Source organism: Bacidia gigantensis, assembly GCF_019456465.1.
Source record: "Bacidia gigantensis strain McMullin 20006 chromosome Unknown scaffold_268, whole genome shotgun sequence".
Lineage (NCBI taxonomy): Eukaryota > Fungi > Ascomycota > Lecanoromycetes > Lecanorales > Ramalinaceae > Bacidia > Bacidia gigantensis.
The window spans coordinates 95,353-118,669 of NW_025408614.1; the positions used below are offsets into that span (position 1 = coordinate 95,353).

A 23,317-nucleotide genomic window follows, 5' to 3' on the forward strand; every position below is an offset into this window, starting at 1 on the left:
TCTCTTGTTACTCAGAATCAGTAGTACGGCTGCCCACAAGTCTCAAATCCCACATTCAACACTGTCCGATCCAGCTCCAACTCCGGTCTTTCCACCAAATGATACACACAATGCTTAGTATGGCTCATCGCCCACAACTCGCCCTCAATCGCCTTGCCCCTCCTATACGCCCTCAGAATCATCTCCCACGCATACCCGCAATGGACGAAGTGGTAGTACAAATTGGTGTAGATCTCGATGTAGTCACCCTGCCGGACTTCGTCCAACGTGATGGGTTCTTCCATGGAGCCTAGGCGGTAGAAGGGGAAGGTGTGGGACTCAAGATAGCGCTCGTGGAGTTCGGCGTCGAAGCAGTCGGCGTGGATCCAGGTTGTAAGGAGGACGTCGAAGACGCAGCCTTTGGCTCGCGCTTGGGTGGAGTTTGTGCCGCAGTCTTTCCATTGGGTGAAGGTGAGAGTGTCGTTGAGGGAGACTTTGCCGTGGTGGTGGAGATGATTTTGGCGGGAGAGGAGGAGAGTGAGTAGACCGATGGCGAGGAGCGTGGAGATTAGTGTGAAGGCGGAGAGGATGGTGGAGAATCGGGGCCACTTTCTTTTTCGACGTGGTCTGAGCTGTAGTTTCTCCAGTCCACCTGCCTCATGTTCGTCGAGGAGAGAGTCTTCATCGTCTCCGTGAGTCCCTCGCTCAGGCTTCATTGTGTCTTCTGAAGATCTCGAGGATTGCATTGTGATGAGATGCGGTTGGGAAGGCTGAGGCAGCGTCCCTCATGTGTTCGTGCAAGAGCTTCCCACTCGATAAGCTGCAAGCGTGTGACGGACAAATCTTAATGCCCGAAGCAAGACGACAGGTCATGCGGAGAAGATTCAGACCGGAGTGAATATCTGGCTAGTAGCTGTGGTGCCGAAAGGCCGAAATCAAAGTGAGCCCGGGAGGTGGTTCCGTCCACCTGTAGGTAAGACACGGGCGGATACAAGGTTCATGCATGTCCATTTCATGAAGAAAGTGAGCATTGTGAGCATCTTCCACGTGCCTTCCGAAAATGCCTCTTTCCATTTACTCGTTCAGTAATCATATTCTCCTTGAAAATCTTGACCGCCGAAGAAGCAGTAAGACGGGAGTGGGGTGCACAATCAAGGCCTCCATGACTTATGTTCAGCAGGGATAAGGTTCCTACGTTGAATGGTCGGCCTGACACCGCCTCTCACGCTACTGAAGGTGAAGTTGCGAGGTTGAAAAATTTCGTCAGATTTTGAGCGCGTTATATATTTCGCGCTAATTTAGCGCTGCCGTCTTCAATATTACCATACAGGGGACCCACTGAGGCCCCGTCCAATTTCTTACATGCAGCATGACAAGTGTATATAAGCTTCTTGATCCATTTGTCATCCTGCGAGAGAGCCTCAGGCTCGATTCGTGGAGGTTTTCGCCCGTGTTCGTCTTTCTGCTTGCGGGGTTTAAGATGCGGGGTCGATTGACCGCATGCATTGATTACTGCTGACGCCCGGGACGCCTTGAACCCTACTCAACAATCATCAAGGATCGTGAAGCTTACGTGGACGGCCTTGGTCCGGTCACACATGTCATTATCGAGGTCACTCCCCGCATCAAATCGTTGAGTGGGTCAGAAGGGCGAAACCAGCCGTGGTGGGACTGGTGCTCAACCGGAGTACACTGAAGATGCTTGGCAGACAGTTCCCTCGCAATTCCTTTCCAGCTTTTCGAGAAACCGAGTAAAGCACGCTCAGTCATGTACTTCCCCAACCTCTTCTCCCGATCTCGCCCCTACGCGCCGCTGCACTCCACCCTTTCCGACGACGAGACGCTCGACGGGGCCATTGCGCCGCACGTCCCACCCAAATCCTCAGCTTCGAACTTCTCCATCCTCGTACTCCTTCTCGCCCTCTCCCTCTCCATATTGACCAATTTCGTTCTCGGCCTCCTTCACTGGCCCACCCAAGCCCTGTGCTCCAATAGTCACGCCTCCCGCTACGCCGGCATAACACGCCATGTTTCTGCGCCATTTACGTTAGAAGGGCCATTCAGTGTATCGCAAGGCCGAGATGTGGCTGATCGCTCCTGGAAAGAACTGGAAACCGACGCGGGTCTTGTCGCATTGACAGATGGGTATGTGAGGGAGAAAGGGCTGCCGAAGGCGATGAGATTTCCCTGGGACGAGGGACGGGGCGTCTATTTTGTGAATGCGTATCATAATTTACATTGCCTGGTACGATCTCTCTCCTGTGTTCTCTCTTCTTTTTTGTCGTTTAGGTTTGTTGACACCGTCTGTGTATGTGCAGAAGAAAATCTATCGCGCGCTCGACGAATACGATCGCGGCGTGCCACAGAGTGGTGCTTTCCCGCATGTGGTGCATTGTCTTGATACGCTGCGCCAGGATGTGATGTGCAATGCGGACGATACGCCGAGGTATGCGGTTAAGAAGAAGGAGACGCCGACGGGAGGGGGGCAGGTGAGGGAGTGTAGGGATTGGAGCCAGTTGGAAGATTGGGTGCAGGAGAATACGGCGTGTTGGCGGTATGTGAACTCGACGGATCCGGATATGGATCCCATGGAGAGATTCAAGTACTGTCCGGCGGGGAGTCCATACTTGGAGAAGGCGAGGGAAACTTATCCTGATGCAGGAGTCGTGATTTGAGGGAAGGACTAGTGGGGGGTTTGATTGCTGTTTTTGATTAGGCTGTGATTGCAAATGATCTTGAGAGCGAATGATGTGACACAAGGCAGAAATGATGTCTGGGAGCAAGAGAGCGCCAATAAATTGATGAAGTGTTATCATACAGAGGTACGAATGGTTCTTCTCTTCACTTCAATTGCGCCATTGCTCTCTTAAGCCGGCTCTCTGGCAGAGTGTATTCGTGGTTTGATCCCATATTTCTTGAGTTCAGTAAGCATAGCCTTGGCAACATGGATGTTCACTGGTGCAACCACACCGCGCTGTGAAAGCCGGCCTTGTATGATCATTTGCGCTGCAACCGCAGCGGTAACTCCAACGAGGGTAGAGAGCGCCGATTGACCCTGAAGATCGCCGAAGCGCTTGATTGAAACACGTCTTGTCTCCTGTTGTACATTAGTCCTGATCTTTTCGGGGGTTTGTTTGCTTACCATGTCGCCATTGTCATGCTCAATTTCGAATTGATGCTCAAGTATCACCATGTCCCGCTCATTTTCCTCGTACCTCAGCTTCTGCTCGAGTGTGGTACAAAGAGTGTCGAGCGGCGTGTGACGAGGTGTCACAATCTCGTCCGAGAAGAGACCCAGCCATTCGATCCCAGCGAGAATCTGGGCCTTCGACTCGTCTGAAGAGAATGACGTCTTCGATTCAATCGCCCGTTTGAGACTCGTCCCATCGGAAGATTTAGTATCCAGAACGAGTCGCATTAGATCTTTCCACGTGAGCTTTTCAGTTGACGGCTCTAGATATTCACACATCTCGTCGCAAAGCAGCCCAAGATCTGACAAAGTTTTGACGATAGGTGGAAATTGGGAGTATCGCAAGGTATTACGCATGACGCATTTAGCTTCGGATAAGCCGTATAGTTTGCGATATGCTGTCGAGTCTCGATTGGGGTATGCAACGAGTCCATGGACCGCAGGCGCGGGAACAGTCTCGAGCTTGTCCAATAGATCGTCCGAAGTGACAGCTGTGACTTTGCCATCTCGATAGTATCTAGCGCCGCTCTTCAATGCCATGAAGACACCTCGAGGCGCCCACGAGAATTTGTATCCCAGAGGATTGTCTGAGCATTCTGGTGCTGGCAGAGCGCCGCAATACGAACGAAAATCTCGCACCAGGCCGCCATTTTTATGAATTCGGTCGATGGTCGAGACGGCGAGGAGATGGTCAATGCCAGGGTCTAAGCCGCATTCGTTGAGCACGATAATGTTTGCTGCCTTGGCAGCTGATCAAAGTGAGCTGAATGACATTCCGTTTGCGACCCTACTGACCTGCGTCAAGCTCTCGCATAGCCGGTGAGACGTAACTAGTAGTGACGACATTCTTCTGATTTCGAATGGCAGACTTTATGACGGCAACGTGCGACGCCGGAGGCACAAGACTGATGACAATGTCTGCCTTGATGACCTCTGCGTCGAGGCTTGCGCTCTGCTCTACGTCGAGGTAGACCGCGTGGGCGTTTTCCAAGTGTTTGCAGAGATCAGAGGCGGCAGGAAGGTCAATGCTGCCTGGTATAGTTCAGTCTTGCGTGACTGAGAGAGTTCGAGGACTGGTAATACCGACAGTGATCCTAAAGCCTTGATCATGAAGAGTTTGCAATGCAGGCTTTGCAACAAAGCCTGCCCCTACAAGGAGCACATGTGTAGAGGATTCAAGATATCTAGATGCCTTCATGGTGTTGTACTCAGCATAGAGAAAACCAAGCAATGTAACTGCTTGACTTACAAGTCCTTCACTGCTGAGACGACCCAGGTTAGTAGATTTCTGAGTTGTAAGCAGGTAATTCGCAATACACTCGAGCTGAGCACGTGGTAGTGCCCCTTTGATGCTGAGTCATGATCCTTTGTACGATCAAAAACAACAAAGCTTCTACCTGTCCGACTGAACTGCTTGATCTGGATAAGCTGATCTGAGAGGTCAAGGGCTGAGCTAGAATGGCATGTCATTATGTTCCCCCATGACTCGAATATCCCCAGGACACGTGGTGGGGAGCTATGGTTCGGCAGTCATGCCAGCTGACGTTGAGTGAGCTCAACCTACAGGTTGCTGTGTTCTAATATTAGCCATCTGACGTTGACACAATGGAACACCGTCAAGATATTTCAGGTGGAGTTGGAGCGGGTCAGACGGGTAAAGTAATTCTGTATTTTATGTTAGCGCAGCTCCTAGCTTTAGACTTAGCGTTAGGGCTGACGCGCTCTCAAGGCACGTCGCGTCATTACGTCATTGCCAGTTTTCTTCATCCAACAACAGTCTCCATCACTCAATATCGTTACCTTAACGCTTGGAAAGACTATACTGTTCCATAGAGGGCCTGAAAGTCAAACATTGCTTAAGCTGGAAACATGACGGTCGAACTCGGGGCCTCACCGCCTGAGTCCAGCTCGGCCTCTAAAGTCTTCCGGAATGCCTGTGCCGTCAGCTTTCCAGGATACCTTCCCCAGAGCTATATCGGAGATCATGAGAATGAGTCCGGGTATGACTGTCTTATGTGCATGGCCAACCAAATGCCGCTGCGGGGATCCTCCTTCTTGCTTCCTTGCCACAAGGATCCACCATGGGACAATACCCGCTCCGCGAAGCTGTCTCATGTCAGCGTCAAAGAACTCTGACCAGGATTTGTCAACATAAGCCCGCGAGAGAAAGTACCTTAGCTGGCATGTGAGCTACGGACCTCGGCGTTCGGTTTCAATGGCGGCGAGTTGACGAGCGCCCTGTTCGGCACACCATAGCCTTAGGGCAATGCGCAACTTCTCGCGAGTTTGAAGCCAAGTCCCACCGACTCTGGATTGAAGACGTCTCAAGATATCTCGAAGGCCATTGATGTCGCCATGGATATCAAGAAGCCGAGTCGACTAGGTAGAGCCGGACGGACGAAGACTACTCATGGCGTTAATGGCACATCCAGCATCCCTCTCTCGAATGGGACCCTGTACGCCAATGAATCCCACTGTACTCTCTCTATTGACCTGGGCGAAGAAACTTCATCAAGTCTTGCAGCCCTTTCTTCTGATCTGAAGTCGTTCGTTATCTTAGCAGCATGGTCGATTGTACTCAGTAAATACACTGGAGACGACAAAGTCTCCTTCGACCTACTTAATTCATTTAATCAAACCTGTAGCAGCCTTCAGGAAGTGTCTTTGGGTGACTTGCCGCACATCCAAGACATTGTGAAGCATTTGCAGAAAGTTGGCCAGGCTTTCACTTCAGAAAGCGAATATCAACAAGGCTTAGAGCCTAGCCTAGGATGCGATTCAGCTGTACATATTCATGGATCCACCTCCAATGATATCGAATATGTGGAAGCCATATTTCCAAAGGTACTTTCCGGAATGACTATTCCGACTCTGTGTGAAGATGACTAATTCAGACATCAGTGCTCATTCATTCTAGACGTCGTCTTCGCCAAGAATGCGGTCTGCCTAAGTCTCTGGTGTGACGATCATGAAGTCTCGGATGGCTTTGCTCCAAGCATTGCGCAAACTTTTTCCAAAGCGCTAGAATCCGTCATAGCTTCTGACCCTGATACTGACTGGCAGATGATCGAAATTTTGAGCAAACGTGACTTCGACAAGATCAATCAGTGGAACCAGGGGAGCCTTAGCACTGCCGAGTCTTGCATTCATGACCTCTTCCAACATCAAGCTGAGCGCAATCCATCAAGTCAAGCAGTCTTTGCATGGGATGGCTGCTTGACTTACTACGAACTAGATATCCTGTCCGGAAATTTAGCGAGTCATCTCAAAAACTTAGGCATACAAAGAGGATCTTTAGTTCCAATCTGTCTCGAGAAATCTCTGTGGGTCACTGTCTCAATACTCGCGATACTCAAAGCTGGTGGAGCGGTCATCCCTCTCGATCCGTACCATCCTGCGAAGCGTCTCTTGGAGATCGTAGAAGATACTAGACCGATTGTTGTCGTGTGCGACTTACAGAATTCTGATGTATTCACTGGAGCGGTTCAGACTGTCATCGCAGATGTTCGGGTTGCAAGCCAGAAGAAAATTCAGGCTAAGGCCGAAGCATCCATGCATGTTCATCATTCTGACCCTGCGATTGTACTTTTCACCTCTGGATCTACCGGGAAGCCAAAAGGCCTGATTCATACTCATATGAGTATGTGCTCGAGTTCGCTGGCTTATGGACCTTCGCTAAGCTTGTCAAGCTCGTCACGCTTGTTGCAATTTTCTTCTTATTCGTTCGACATCAGCATGATAGACAATGTAGCTGCTTTGATACATGGCGCATGTATATGTGTGCCATCTGAACATGAACGGCTCAATGATATCACCGGATTTATCCAGAAAAGTAGTGCTAATTGGGCATTTCTTACGCCCAGTTTTGCGAGGCAGCTTAAGCCCGAGCAAGTACCGTGCCTGAGAACGCTGGTGCTAGGAGGGGAGGCTGTGACTCAAGACAGCGTCGAAGAATGGGCGTCGCCATCGCGACAGCTATTGAACGGGTATGGACCAGCTGAGTGCGGTATTTGCGTATCCGAGTCGCTGGACTCATCAAGGTCTCCTGGAATAGGGAAAGGCGTTGGATGCCATATTTGGGTTGTGAATCCATCGAACGCTTTGAACCTCGCCCCCATCGGAAGTGTTGGTGAGCTTCTGATTGAAGGCCCCGCGACTTTCAAAGGTTATTTAAATCAAGATGAGAGCACTGCACACGCATTTCTAGATCACCCCCCTGGCTACTGAAAGACCGATATCCGTACCGAAGGCTATACAAGACAGGAGACTTAGTTCGCTACAGAACTGATGGCAGCCTTGTTTACCTGGGCCGGAAAGACACTCAGGTCAAAATTAGGGGCCAGAGATTGGAGCTTGGTGACATAGAGCGACATTTACGCTTAGAGCTCCCACAGAATGCAGTAGCTGTGGACACCTCAAAATCGCCAGATGGGGTATCTACTTTGATCGCGTTCGTTGCATTCGAATCTACACCCACAAATTTCTCCAACCTTGCAAACAAGGTCCAATTCAATCTCCAAAAGTCGCTCCCTTCGTACATGATACCAGCCCTCTTCATTCCTATCAAGACATTACCCATGAATGAAAGCAACAAATTAGACCGGAGAATGCTCCGTCATTTTGCACATCATTATATTCAGAATCGGCAGGAATCTTCATCTTCATTAGAACAACTGTCAAGCTCTTTGACTGCCATAGAGCAAAGACTGGCGGACTTATGGATCCAAGTACTCAAAATTGGAGTCGCACTTAAGGCGACTGACAATTTCTTTGTTTTGGGCGCTAACTCTCTCACTGCCATCGCTTTAGTGTCGAGAGCCCGAGAGGCGGGCTTACGAATCTCCGTCGCCGATATCATGCTTGAACCGTCTTTGTCAGGAATGGCGCACATGTTGACTCCAATAAAGAGTCTAAGTCGTGCACCTGTCCCGTATGAGCTAATCAGGAGCGAAGAGAAAGACAGAATTCTGGACGAGACAACTGCGCAATCCAAGATGCCACGATCAGATGTTGAGGACATATATCCATGTACTCCTACGCAGGAAGGTCTCTTTGCCCTTTCTTTGGCAAGCCCAGGAACCTATGTGGCCCTATTCAAATATGAAATACCTACAAATATATCATTGCCTCGATTTCAAAACGCCTGGGCAGAGGTGATCCGACGAAGCCCTATCTTGCGAACACGCATTGTCCAATTTGCTGGACAGCATTATCAAGTCATCGATCAATCCGCACATCATCCAGAGATATCACATATCAATCTCGAACAGTATCTGACTTCCGACAAACATCAGAACTTCCATTACGGACAACCTCTTCTTCATTCGGCCATCTTTATTTCCGATGCGTCGACCAACTTCGTCCTGACCATGCATCATTCCATCTTCGACGCCTGGTCCTTAAATCTCGTATGGAAAGAAGTTGAAGCTGTATATATGAATGAGCCAGCACCTTCTCGGCCTCCCTTCTGTAGCTTTGTCCACTACATCCAACAAAATACTCCAATCAGCGAGAGTTCCAAGTCATATTGGCAAAAACACTTCCAAGGTTCTTCCCCAGCCTTGTTTCCTCCATTACCATCTGCCTCCTACAGACCGAAAGCAGATGTCCAATCTTCGACCTACTTCCAGGCATTGCAGACTCGAGCCAAGGTCACGCTAGCAATCACCATTCGCGCTGCCTGGGCTCTGCTTATCGGCCAGTACTCTGGCTCCAAGGACCTCACTTTCGGCATGACTCAAAGCGGCCGGTTTGCCGAATTTGATGACATTGACAAATTGATCGGACCAACACTGACCACGCTACCAGTACGTGTCCGCATTGACCCAAGCGCTTCTGTTCATGAGTTCCTCCAAGGCGTAAGACGCCGAGCTGCTGATATGGTACCATACGAGCATATTGGACTGCAGACACTTGCCCAGCTTAGTCCTGAGGCACAGGAAGCGTGCAATTTCCCGAGCATACTTGTTGTGCATCCAGAGGATGACGACACTGGACCGTTCGGCGCCAAAGCTAGGATGACCCATTTTGTACTTCCACATGCTCTCGTCGTTGAATGCCATCTGAAAACTTCAGGAATCATACTCGAGGCAAGCTATGACTCACAAGTAATACAAACTGCAAACGTGCAGAGATTGATGGCTCAGTTTGCGCATGTCGTGCAGCAGTCATGCAAGGCGGATGGAGATGCACATGTGGATACTATTCAGCTCACTAGTCCGGCAGATTTACAGGACATCCAAGAGTGGAATGCAAATCTTTCAGCAGCTGAGAATGATTGCATACATAGTGCGATTGAGCTCCAGGTGGCCAAAAACCCGACCACTCAAGCCATCTGCGGCTGGGATGGGTCACTTGCTTACAAAGAGCTTGATGTTCTTGCCAGTCGTCTAGCTTCGCACATATCCGCCGGCGGTGTTGGTCCTGAGGTCATTGTGCCTCTGTGCTTTGATAAGAGCAAATATGCTATCATCTCACTCTTGGCCGTCCTCAAAGCAGGTGGTGCCTGCTTGTTTCTCGAACCTACGTGGCCCGTCTCGCGTATTGATTTCATTCTACAAGCTGTCAATTCTCCTGTTGTGATTGCAGATTCCATTCATGCAGACAAATTCGTGCAAAAGGCGTCGAAAGTCGTCACGGTATCTGAGTCTCTTTTCAACCAACCAGAATTGGCCCATCCAATATCAGGCTACCGGCAAGCACAGCCAAGTAATGCCAGCTTTGTTTTCTTTACATCCGGATCAACAGGTACGCCGAAAGGTATCGTACAGTCCCACAGTGCCCTTCTCACCAGTTCAAGAAATCACGCATCAACATGTAGGATCAATGAAGAATCCCGGACGCTACAATTCTCGGCTTTCACCTTCGATGTCTACGAAATTGAGATAGTCACAACATTGACGCATGGTGGCTGTGTCTGCATTCCGTCTGAACACGATCGTATGAACAACCTCAGTGGAGCCATGGAAGAAATGCAGGCCAACTGGGCTTTCTTCACGCCTACTTTCTGCCGTTCGATGGATCCATCGCAAATGCCGCATTTAAAAACGTTACTGGTCGGTGGCGAAGCAGTTGATAAAGCAACTGTCGATAAATGGGTTGATCATGTGACGCTTTTGAATTGCTATGGTCCAGCGGAATGTGGCCCGACAGTAATGTGTGAGCTCACTCCCTCCCATCGACCAGAATCTATTGGGATGCCTCTATGCTGCCGTTCTTGGATCGTAGACCCGGATGATCATAACAAGCTCGCCCCAGTAGGAAGTGTTGGCGAACTACTCCTTGAAGGCTACACCATGGCTCGTGGATATCTGAATGAGCCGGAAAAGACGGCAGCGTCTTTCATACCCGCTCCCAAGTGGCTTGAAGAAATGGCAGCATCCCATGGATCCAAGCTCTACAAGACGGGCGATCTTGTCAAGTACGCAGAGGACGGTAGTATCGATTTCATAGGGAGGAAGGATACGCAAGTCAAGATCCGCGGACAAAGAATGGAATTAGGCGAGATCGAGCATCACCTACGGCAGTGTTTACCTGCAACTATTGATGCTGCTGCCGAGGTCGTTCAACTCGATGATGGTAAGGAAAGAAAGAGTCTAGTTGCCTTCATCTGTGCCAGATCTGCAGAATCGAGAAGCGATCCAACGAGCTTGTCAGACGACACTTTTCAGTATCATGAACTTGTGAAGGCCGCTCAGGATTTGAAGCCCAGAATGGAACAATTGGTCCCGACATCCATGGTCCCTTCTGCTGTGCTTTTGACCACAGCCATGCCTGTCAACGCATCCGGTAAGCTTGACAGGAAAGTCTTGCAGCGCCTAGCTTTGCAAACACCCCTTCAGAGTTCCAACTGGCTGCATTCAGGCTCCACCGTCAAGACAAAGATCGAAACAGTGATGGAGAGGACATTGCAACAGCTTTGGAAGACATGTTTGAAAGTTGACTCCATCATGTCCAGAGAAGATGACTTCTTTCGTCTGGGTGGGGACTCAATCAGCGCCATGTCTCTGGTGGCGTCAGTTAGAATGCAGGGATATTCGTTGTCTGTTGGACAGATTTTCAAGAATCCAACCCTGGAGCAGATGGCGAATGCTATGTCCTTAGCTCGATCAGAAGATAAAAACCATCGCATTGAAAAGTTTGCACTCCTCCCACAGCCTAATTATGAAATCCCTACCATTACGCGCGAGATAGCAGGGATATGTCACGTCAATGAACGCTCGATTGAAGACATATATCCTTGCACGACATTGCAGGAAGGAATGTTGGCGCAGTCGTTGACTCGTCCAGGATCGTATCTAATGCAAAATGTATATTCGCTTCCTTCGCACATTGACCTTGACAGGTTTCGTGCTGCATGGGACATGATCATCCAACAGGAGCCTATCTTTCGTACAAGGATCTTGCAGACATCTGTTGGCACCCTTCAAGCTGTAATGTTTAATGTTGTGAAATGGGAAGAGGCCGAAAAGTTCGAATCTTACGTAGCTAGGGACAAGTCAAGTCTTATTGAACATGGGCAATCGATGACCAGACTTGCACTTTTCCACGATGATTTCAGTAATACAGCTCGGTTCGTGCTCACAATTCATCATTGTTTGTACGACGGCTGGATGCTTGAGCTTGCCTGGAAAGCAGTCACTGCTGCATACGCAGGGTCTTGCCTGCCAACCTCAGCACCGTTCAACAGATTCATTCAATATCTGTCTAGCATAGATCGAAATGCTCAGAAAAAATTCTGGCAGACGCAACTGGCAGATGCCAACAAGGCGTCTTTCCCAGAAATTCCCACCGGGCATTTACCTTCTGCTTCATCTATTGTGGCTCACTCTGCGATGTGTACAATACTTAATGGCCAATATAAGCTGGCGGCCACTACACCAGCAATCATTCGCGCTGCTTGGTCACTGCTGATCTCCAGATATTCCATGACGGAAGACGTCACATTTGGCGCTGTATCAATTGGGCGGACTGCTCCTGTTGCAGACATCGAACGCATAGCAGCTCCTCTTATCGCGACAGTGCCGGTCAGAGTCCAGATAGACCGCCGACAGCGGATATCTTCATATCTTGAGCAGATACAGGAGCAAGCTACCGAGATGATCCCTTACGAGCACACTGGACTGCAAAACATCAAGTCATATCTTGACTCCGAAACCCAACATGTCTGCGATCTACAGACTCTGCTTGTGATACAGCCCGCGAACACAACAGAAGAGACTATTCCAGGAGTCGAATGCATATCAGAGGGCGTGGACTTTAAGGTGCCGCATGCTTTGGCTGTGATCTGTTCGCTTATCCCGGACGGTATTGAGCTCCAGGCCAGCTTTGACCCAGTGGTACTGGAGTCAGAGACTGTTCGTCGTATGCTGGGTCATCTTGCCAATCTCATCAATCATATCTATCACTCGAACCGGCAGACCACTTTAGGAGAGCTCGAGTTGATCGATGAAGCGGAAACGAAAGAGATCCTTATACGAAATCGAAAAGAGCCACCGATTACGAACAGATGCATTCATGATGTCATACAACAAATTACCGACCACGATCCTCAAGGTACAGCTGTTGTTGCTTGGGATGGGCAGTTTACATACCAACAACTTAATGATCAGTCCGCCCGAATAGCTCGCGACCTTGGTGGCCGAGGAGTGAGGCCAGACGAGATTGTGCCTCTACTCTCTGAAAAATCTAAATGGGTGGTCGCTAGCATTATCGGTATTATGAAGGCTGGTGCTGCTTTCGTGCTTATCGATACGGCAACCCCTGACGATCGTCTGCGATCTATCCTGAATATAACAAATGCGAGAGTAGCTTTGACTTCTTCCGAGTGTGCTGGAAAGTTTCCTCCAGGCACTCTTTCTGAAATCGTCGTCTTCACCGAAACCGATACCGGTTACTCTCAGACCAAGACTCACCCAGACAAAGATCCTACGAGCATTGCTTACGTCAACTTCACATCAGGAACGACATCTCAGACCCCTAAAGCGGCTGTAGTAGAACACAAGGCTTTCACAACCGCTGCTCTCGAGCACGGAATTGCCTTGGAGATCACTAGCCATAGTCGAATTCTTCAGTTTGCGTCATACAATTTTGATAGCGCGATCTGGGAGATGCTTGTACCCCTAATGCATGGAGGATGCGTCTGTATCCCATCCGAAATGCAACGACTCGACGATCTTACAGGCTTCATGCAACAAACACATGTCGACCTGGCGGTCTTGACGCCTACGGTCGCGAGAGCATCTCTCAGAACAGAAGAGTTGGGCTTACTCAAGACTTTGCTGCTTGTTGGAGAGCCGATGTCGCGAGACGATCTCTCCCGTTACAATCGCGATAAAGTGCGCTTGTTGAATGGCTACGGCCTCGCAGAATGCTGTGTCTGCAGCTCTATATTGGAGCCAGAAGAGGGAAATCTCGGAGCCATTGGAAAACCAATAGCCTCTAATTTCTGGATCACTGATCCTGAAGACCATGATCGTCTCGCACCATTGGGTGCAATTGGGGAACTGCTCATCGAAGGATCGGTCCTCGCTCGTGAATATCTTGGCGACGAAGCGCGAACAAAAGCTTCTTTCGTAAAAAATCCGGCCTGGTCAAGGAGTCTTCGACCTATGCGCTTGTACAAAACCGGGGATCTAGTGAAAATGCGGCCTGATGGCAACCTCACCCTTTTAGGCCGCAAAGATATGCAGGTGAAACTTCGCGGACAGCGAATCGATTTGACCGAGGTTGAAAGAGTCATCAAAAAGCATGTTCTCGATGGTACGGCAGAGGTCGCTTGCGATGCTTTGCTACACGCAGGAAGGAAAACATTAGCAGCTTTTGTCTGCTCCGAGATACGGATAGATAGTCGCGACAATGACCTTCTCGCCAGCAGTCCAGCCTTCAGAAAGCGTCTAGATGCTACTATACTTGGATCTAAGTACGACATTATGGGAGATCTACCTCAGCACATGATACCCAGTCTTTACATCCCCGTAACTCAAATACCACTCCTGCCATCCGGCAAAGTCAACCGTAGAAAGCTAGCATCTGTAACTCAAAGTATGTCAGCTGAAGAACTTGCACAATTCTCCGCCAAGAAGCGAGAAGATGTTTCTGCGCCAATGTCTCAAGCAGAAAGTGCCCTTGCCAAGGAATGGTCGAGCATCTTTGAAATTCCACCAGAAATCATTAGAGTGACTGACGACTTTTTCACGTGGGGCGATTCAATCGGTGCGATCAAATTGACAGCCTTGCTGCGAAAGCAGGGGATGCTTATCTCCGCTGTTGATATCATGAGGCATCCGGTATTGGCAGACATGGCTACGAAGGTGACAGAAGCACAAGTTGTTTCTAGTGGACAGCTCGAGCCCTTCGCCCTCATCGACAGCTCACTCGATGATGTTTTTCAAGAATTGCATGACGTGCATGCGATTCGGAAGAATGAAGTCGAGGATGTGTACCCTTGTACTCCTCTCCAGGAAGGGCTCATGGCCCTCTCGGTAAAGCAACGAGATTCGTTCGTAGCGCGAAATATCCATCACCTCCCGTCCTCGGTTTATGTAGATAGGTTCTACCAAGCGTGGCGACATGCCATTGAAGTGAACGCAATACTTCGAACAACAATAGTACAGACCAGGAAAAGTGGTCTACTGCAAGTGGTATTGAAAGAGCAACGGTCGTGGGTAAGACCAAAAGACCTTGCTGAATATCTTGCTCAGGACAAGAGATTATCTCTTGGGTTTGGAAAAGACCTCAATCGATTTGCTTTGGTTGAAGATTTCAAGGGCTGGTACTTTGTATGGACGAGTCACCATGCAACGTACGACGGATGGTCTGTCAACTTGATCTTCCAACAAGTGGATCAACACTACCGCCGTCTCAGCGTTGAGAACACTTTGCCCTTTAACATTTACATCCAGCATATCACCTCGATTGACACTGATGCCACCAAAGCTTTTTGGCTGGCCCAATCTACGACTTCGAACAGCGTCGTGTTTCCGATGCTACCGGAGAAAGCCTATACTTCAAAAGCAGACAGGTCTCTTACTCACGTACAGACTCTTGTGCCAGGAAGCAGGCTGTCATCGGCCACAATTCACGCTGCATGGGCATTGTTGGCTTCAAAATACGTCAACAGTCAAGATATGACTTTCGGTATAGTCATGAATGGCAGGACAGACTCAATCTCTGGCATCGATAGAGTGGTTGGTCCAACAATCGCAACCGTCCCCCTCAGCATGTCTATCAACCCAAACATGACTTTCCGAGCGCTCGTCGAATCTGTGGAGCAAAAGTCGTTGAACATGATCCCATTCGCTCATTATGGTCTGCAGAACATTAGAAAGTTAAGCCCAGAAGCTGAAAGGCTGTGCAATTTTCAGACCATACTCATTGTACAGCCTGATACTCAGGTCGATCTCCCATGTGGTGCGAAACATGCGGAAGAAGAGTCTCATGAGCTATCAAGTTTCAACAATTACGGCCTCATGCTTGAGGTTCAATTAGGTGCCAAGAGTTTGACCGTGACTGCGAATTTCGATAGCAAATTGATCGATACAACGCTCATGGAGGGAATGCTCTCACAACTTGGCTATATACTGGAGCAAACCCAAGTGTCCGCTCGCATGGGGTTGAAGGATGTGGAATTTTCTTCCCCGCGCGAGACTGAAGACCAAATTCGCTTCCAAGGTTCTCGGCTGGGATCCAAGCAAGTAACAGTACAGGGTCTCATTAGTGCTCAAGCCGGTACACAGGGTGACAAGCACGCCATCGAAGGTTGGGACGGGAAGCTCGCATATTTGGAATTGGAAAAGCTATCAACAAACCTCGCTGCGTACCTTGTCAGCCATGCTGGATCCCAGCAGAAATCAATTGTATCCATCTATTTTGCGCGATCAACATGGACCACCATTGCGATGATTGCTGTTTTGAAAGCTGGCGGTGCTGTCATCCTGCTTGATCCCACATATCCGGTAGCTCGGTTGAGCGACATTGTTGCGGACTCTGGCTCGCAGCTGTTACTTTGTGATCCCGAGCATTCCGATGTACTCGAAATGAAAACTGTCGTAGAGATCACGCCTGGCTTCCTCAGGGGTCTTCCCACCCAAGAAAATCCCAGCATCTCCGTCGATCCTGATGAATTGGCCTTTGCGATATCTACTTCTGGCAGCACCGGTAAGCCAAAGATCATGACACACTCCCATGCAGCGATCTGCACTGCTATCACCGGATATGGTGAGAGCCTCAATCTCAGCGCAGAATCACGAGTCCTGCAGTTCTCCGCCTATGCCTTCGACATGAGTATCAATGAGACGCTTGCCGCCCTTTTCCATGGAGGAACCTTATGTGTTCCCTCCGACCATGATCGCCTCAACAACCTTGCAGGCTTCATCCAAGACTCAGGGGTCAACTGGATGTTCGCTATGCCCTCATTGATGAGACGAGCACGAATCACCCCAAAAGACATCCCTACAGTCAAGACGATGGTCTTTGGGGCCGAGAAGACTTACCAAGATGACATAGACTGCTGGAAAGACAAAGTCACGCTCCGGTCTGCTTACGGCCCTGCTGAATGCCAAGTCTGTACAGCTGGACCTCTGGAAGTGCCCGGGGAGATTGGTGTTGCGAATTCTTGCGCTTGTTGGATAGTCGATCCGGAGAATGTGGATCGACTTTTACCCTCTGGCATGATTGGCGAGCTTCTTGTTCAAGGGCATATCGTGTCCCGAGGCTATCTGAATGCACCAGAGACATCCTTCTCCGTTAGCCCAAATTGGCTTCAGTCAGACTTGGCAGCCAAGGGACGAATGTTCCTCACGGGCGACCTTGTCAGGATTGATGCTCGGGGTAGAATGATCTATGAAGGCAGAAAAGAAGCGACGCAGGTCAAGCTCCGTGGCCAGAGACTTGAACTTGGTGAAGTGGAATACAGTCTCAGAAGTCTACTACCCGTGGGTGTTGATGTCGCAGCCAGTATCGTGAACCAATCCGATCAGGCAACACTGGTCGCTTTTCTTTCTTCTGCACAATCGCTGAGTGAAAAGGTAATAGCCCAAGAACTGCAGAGCTTGCAGACTAGACTTCAAGACGCATTGCCAAGTTTTATGGTACCTAGTGGCTATGTCATTCTCGACGCACTGCCGCTAACAAGCTCTGGTAAGATTGACCGTAAGAAGCTTCAAGTAATGAAAGTCTCGGAAGATCAGATGATCGTTGTAGGGAGTACCAGCACAGATGAATCAATCCAGCTTTCAGATACCGGGAAACTTCTTCAGCGGGCTTGGATTAATGTCTTACAGCTACCAGAGGGTCGCTCAAATGCGCGGAGCAATTTCTTTAGGCTTGGAGGAGACTCCATCTCAGCAATGAGGCTTGTCAGCAGAGTGCGTGATGATCACATGCAATTGACAGTGGCAGACGTATTCAAGTATCCGATATTAGAGGAGATGGCAGACCACGCGTGCGTGCTTGTGGATGATAGGAATTACGAACCGTTTTCGATGCTTGGTGAGAGAGCCAGTGTGATCTCGGAAGAAGTAGCTCAGCAGTGCAATGTGACGGTCGATCAAATCGAAGATGTCTATCCTTGCACCCCACTTCAGGAAGGGTTGTTCGCTCTATCGCAGAAGAATGGCTCATACGTGGCGCGCAGTGTCTTTAAATTGCCATCCAACGTGGACACCGAGGCTTTCAAGGCTGCTTGGGATAAAGTGGTATCCTTCCATACCATTCTGAGGACTTCTATCAGTCAAACATCCAATGATGGCCTTCTTCAAGTCGTACGAAGAGCACCTCCTACGTGGGACATTGCAGCTGATCTTGACAATTACATGGCTAGGCAAGTGACAATGGGATTAGGAGAAGCGCTCACCAAGTGTGCGATTGTGGATTCACGTTACTTCATTCTCAGTCAGCATCATGCGGCTTATGATGGCTACTCCCTCCCACAGGTATTCCAACAAGTCGAAGACATCTACAAGGGTGCTAGGACCAACGTCTTTCCGACGTCATTCGGTCGATTCATACGTCAAACGCTGGAATCACAAAGTAAAGCGTCTCAAGAGTATTGGACGTCAGAGCTGCGTGGCGCGGCAGCTTCAGCCTTTCCATATGTTCCATCCGGATACGAACCTGTACCATCTTCTTACATCAAGCAAGAATTTTCGCTCGATCGCGGCAACATCGATGCCACAACTCCTACACTGCTACGAGCTGCGTGGGCACTGGTGCTTGCAAGCTATACTGGCACTCAAGATGTCACATTTGGTGCAACTCTGTCTGGTCGCCAGGCTGCCGTGCAGCAGATTGAGCGCATTGTCGGACCAACCATCACCACAGTCCCGATTCGGGTCATGATTGACCTAGAATTGCAAATTGGGCAATACTTGCAGTCAATACAAAACAGCGCGGCGAAAATGATTCCTTATGAACAAACTGGTTTACAAAACATTCGTGACCTTCTGGACGATGACGCGAGAAGTGCCTGTGATTTCCAGAATCTAATGATCGTAAACCCACAGACTGCATTTTCGTACCTACAGAGTGACCTATTTGTCCCATCGAATTACAATAACAAAGATGCAGCTACGTTTCGTACCTATGCCTTCAACCTGGAATTCACCATCCTGGACAAGAACACTGTGGCTGCAGAGGTTTTCTTTGATTCCAAATTACTGAACAATGATCGAGTGACTCGGATGCTAGATCAGATTGAGCATGTCTTGAAGATACTGACAAGCTCACCAAGTCTACAGCTCAAAGACGTTGACTTGATAAGTCCACAGGATCTGGCGCAAATAAAACTCTGGAATGCTAAAGCTAAGACCTCGCCATCGCCAACATGTGTACATACAGACATAGAATCGCAGTCAAAGTCTAGCTCTGAAGAGAATGCAGTAAGTGCCTGGGATGGTGTTTTGACATATACGAAAATGCAAGAGCTATCCACGCATTTGAGCTTACATCTCACTTCCTTGGGTATTGGCCCGGAGGTGAACGTTGCCCTTTGCTTCGAGAAAAGCCTTTGGATGGTGGTCGCTGTTTTGGCTGTCATGAAATCTGGAGGATGTTTCGTGCCTCTTGATCCATCGCATCCAAAGAGCAGATTGAACTATATTGTCGATGAGGTCAGAGCGCCTGTTGTTCTGACTTCAGTTCTACATAAAGACCTTTTTGATACCAGCATTGAGGTCAGCGAAGCAGGTCTGGACAACATGTCCATCGAACTTGAAAATGTCTATCCTAAGCAGCAACTCAAGCCATCAAATTCTTTGTATATCTTATACACCTCAGGCTCCACAGGAAAGCCGAAAGGGGTGGTCATTGAGCATCAAGCTTTCGCATCGGCGTCAAAGTCACGTCGAACCGTCTTAGGGCTTGATCAGCATTCAAAAATTCTACAATTTGGTGCATACAGTTTCGATACCAGTGTGGAGGACATGCTCTCGACTCTCATGGCCGGAGGTTGTATCTGCATTCCATCTGAAGAAGAGCGCAGAGATTCCCTCGCACAAGCCATAGCGAAATACCATGTGAACTATGCCGACCTTACTCCAAGCGTGGCAAATCTTCTCAATCCTCAAGACGTGCCGGGACTGAAGACCTTGGTACTAGCCGGCGAGGCTGTACCAGAAGTCAGTGTCAGGATATGGCAGGGTAGAGTCCGATTGATCAATGCTTATGGGCCGACCGAGAGCTCGGTATTGACCCACATTCAGCCAAACTTGACGCTGGACATGGAGTCGAAGAACATTGGAACTGGGGTTGGTTGTAAAACTTGGCTTGTAGACGAGAAGGATCACAACAAGCTGGTTCCAATTGGCGCACCGGGAGAGCTACTCATTGAGGGGCCCGGTCTCGCTCGAGGATATCTGAACGACGACGCAAAGACTCGAGCTGGGTTCATTGAGAATCCATCTTGGGCTGAAAAACCAATGAGGGCATACAAGACTGGTGATCTTGTGCGCTACGACTCGGATGGATCCGTCGTTTACTTGCGCCGCATTAATGAGACACAAGTCAAGATTCGGGGGCAGAGGGTTGAATTGGGCGAGATAGAATCACAATTACGCATAGCACTTAAGGAGGCTCGAGACATTGCGGTGGATACAGTTCAACAGGAGTCGAAAGCCCCGGTGCTGACGGCATTTGTCGCCCTTCCCAGTGTCGACCGTCAAGCAACAAAGGCTGAAATAGCGAGCAAGGCCAATTCGGAGCTGCAAGAAGCCTTGCCAGTTCACATGCTTCCCACCGTTTACGTGTTCGTTGGCACGATACCACTGGCTTCCTCAGCGAAGATTGACAGGCGGAGGTTGCAGCAGATCGCAATCGCATCTCTGCTCGATGGGAGTGCAATCTTGCCAGACAGCAGTAATAGCAGCGCAGAAAAGCCGACTTCTGATCTAGAGCTCCGAATGCAAGCGATCTGGAGTGAAGTGCTTAACATCCCGCAATCTCAAATCAGTACATCCACTCCATTCTTCAACCTTGGCGGTGACTCAATCTCTGCTATTCAAGTAGTTGCCAGAAGTCGCCGACAGCAGCTAGTCGTGACGTCTTTTGACATTCTGAAGCATAAAACCATCGCGAAGATCTGCAAAGCTGTGGAAGAACGACTGGTCGAGGAAATCCCCGTCGAGATCGAAGATGTTGAGACCGAGGCGCCATTTGAGCTGTCACCTATCCAACGACAATTCTTCCAGACCATGCCCGAGGGCAACAACCTTTTCCAGCAAAGCTTTCTGCTTGAAGTTCAAGAAGATGTTAGCCCAGAAATGGTCAAACTTGCAGTTGACAGGATAGTGGCCGCTCATCCTATGCTCAAGGCGAGGTTTGAGAAACGAGATGGCGAGTGGAGATCGTATGTCTCGAGCGGAAATGCGAATGGCTACCCCTTCCAGACTGAACTTGGGGAAGAAATTGAGGTGGTAAGGCAGAGAATTGATCAAAGCATTAATGTTGAAAATGGTCCTGTGTTTGCGGCTGCGTTTCTTCCTGCTCAAGCGAAGTCGGTGGTGTATCTGACCGCGCATCATCTGGTGATCGATCTTGTTTCATGGAGGATCATTCTGGCAGATCTCGAAGAGCTATTCCGATCTCCAAACCCTTTGATCGCAAATGAGCCGTTGTCGTTCAGGACTTGGTGCCGTCTGCAAAGGGACTACATCAAGAATCCGCTCAATTCAACCGATCTTTTACTACTCGACAAAACGAAGTCTTCGGACCTCGGCGCCTATTGGGGCGCTGAAGCAGCCCATACTTACGAGGAGACTACGTCGGATCATTTCAGCCTAGATAGGGAGAGTTCTACCTCTCTTATAGGAGGTAGCAACGGACCGTTGAAAACGGAGCCAGTGGAGATATTTCTTGCCGCTCTTGCCCATTCTTTTCACACAATCTTCACCGACAGAGAACCTCCTTCCATCTTTAACGAAAGCCACGGTCGTGAGCCATGGTTCGACTCTCTCGACCTATCCCGTACTGTTGGCTGGTTCACCACCATGTATCCGCTTAACGTCAACCCCAACGACGACATGATAGAGACTGTAATCCAAACAAAGGATGCTCGACGAAGCATGAGAAGTAGCGGCTGGCAATTCTTCACGTCACACCACCTGAACAGCCACAACAATGTGCCCCTGAATCCAGAAATCATCTTCAACTACCAAGGCCACTACCAACAATTCGAGCGAGAAGACGCGATGTTCAAGCTCCTCCCTATCGCAGAGCCAGCATTCTCAAGACCCGGAGCCAACGTGATACGGCAATCCCCCATCGAGATTTCCGCCATCGTGCAAGACAAGCAGATCCGCTTCGATTTCGTCTGGAATCGACACATGGCGCACCAAGCCAAAATCCAACGATGGATCCAGCAATACCAGCAAACACTTCACGACGCCGCACACCTCCTTCCAGTGACCGAACCACGCTGGACATTGAGCGATTTCCCCCTCCTCCCACCATCCTTCAAAGCCTTCTCCACCCTCTCTCAGGATATCATACCACATCTACCATCACCCATAGCAGACATCTACCCCTGCTCGCCCCTGCAGCGGAAAATGCTCACCAGCCAGCTCGCAACGCGGACATGCTATCAGACCATAACGACATTCCTCGCGCTGCCCACGCACCCGAGCCAAGAAATCTCCATCGAGCGACTCCAGCGTGCGTGGCAAAAGCTCGTCGACACCCACCCGCTCCTGCGCACGTGTCTCCTCCAGATCGACGACCACGCTGTACAGATAGTGCTCGAGCACTACGCTGCCGATATTGTCATTTCTGACTTTACAGGAGGGGCAGGGGCGGGTCTGTTCGCCAGCACACCGCCCCATCTCCGGCCGATGCACCGGCTCACCCTTTCCCCAGCCCGCCCTTCGTTAACGCAGATGGGGATGGGGGTACGGTGTCAGCTCGAAATCCACCACGCGCTAATCGACGGCTCATCGTTGCAAGTGCTGCTTCGATCCCTGCGTCGTATCTACAGCACCCCTCCACCCCCAACCCCAATCCCAATCCCAGCCCAATATACGCCCGACACGAATACCTATCGCGCATACATCTCGCACCTCCTCCACCCCCGCCCCCGCCCATCCCTTTCCCCACACCGTCCTACGATAGGGATGGGTCCTTGCAACATCCCCCTCACCAACCCCACAGCCCCGTTTCACTCCCCCGCCTCCCGCACCGTCGATCTCGGCTCCGTACAAGACCGCCTGCACATTTTCTGCAGGGAACAGGGCGTGACGGTAGCGGTGCTGCTGCAGACGGCGTGGGCGCTAGTCCTCCGCTCGCGGACGGGGATGGAGGGGGTTGTGTTTGGGAATGTGGTTAATGTGAGGAGTCATGTTGGCAACGTTATGCAAAGAGAAAGGGGGAGGGGTTGGATGGGGTGGAAGGGGCGGTGGGGCCGTATATCGATGTGGTGCCTTGCTGCGTGAGACTAGACATGGGAACGGAGGGGAGGGAGGGGATGGGGGGAAAGGAGGCATTGCGTGCTATGGCAGAAGAGAGCGTGCGGCGTATGGGTGCGATGGGAGAAGAAGGGATCGGGGAAGGAGTGGGGGGTTTTAATACGTGTATGAATTTCCGGAAATACGCCACCAGCCCCCTTCCCCCAATCCCTCCCACACCAGCACGACCACTCCAAAAGAAGAAGAAGAGGGAGGA

General features: G+C 50.0%; 3 protein-coding genes across 3 annotated transcripts; 1 reads left to right on the forward strand and 2 right to left on the reverse strand.

The window, feature by feature from the left end:
• Window positions 1-17: 17 nt before the first annotated feature.
• On the reverse strand, window positions 18-725 carry KY384_008856 (uncharacterized protein; the record flags this gene model as incomplete). Its single annotated transcript, XM_044817343.1, has 1 exon — window positions 18-725. One exon carries the CDS (start codon window positions 723-725, stop codon window positions 18-20), a length of 708 nt encoding a protein of 235 aa, XP_044664496.1.
• Window positions 726-2,845: 2,120 nt separating this feature from the next.
• Window positions 2,846-5,284, reverse strand: KY384_008857 (uncharacterized protein; the record flags this gene model as incomplete). Its single annotated transcript, XM_044817344.1, has 5 exons — window positions 2,846-3,918; window positions 3,965-4,201; window positions 4,822-4,834; window positions 5,044-5,139; window positions 5,198-5,284. 5 exons carry the CDS (start codon window positions 5,282-5,284, stop codon window positions 2,846-2,848), a joined length of 1,506 nt encoding a protein of 501 aa, XP_044664497.1.
• Window positions 5,285-5,524: 240 nt separating this feature from the next.
• KY384_008858 (NRPS) lies at window positions 5,525-22,531 on the forward strand (the record flags this gene model as incomplete). The annotated part of the gene is made up of 5 exons (XM_044817345.1): window positions 5,525-6,013; window positions 6,071-6,809; window positions 7,089-7,155; window positions 7,452-22,395; window positions 22,442-22,531. 5 exons carry the CDS (start codon window positions 5,525-5,527, stop codon window positions 22,529-22,531), a joined length of 16,329 nt encoding a protein of 5,442 aa, XP_044664498.1.
• Window positions 22,532-23,317: the final 786 nt, after the last annotated feature.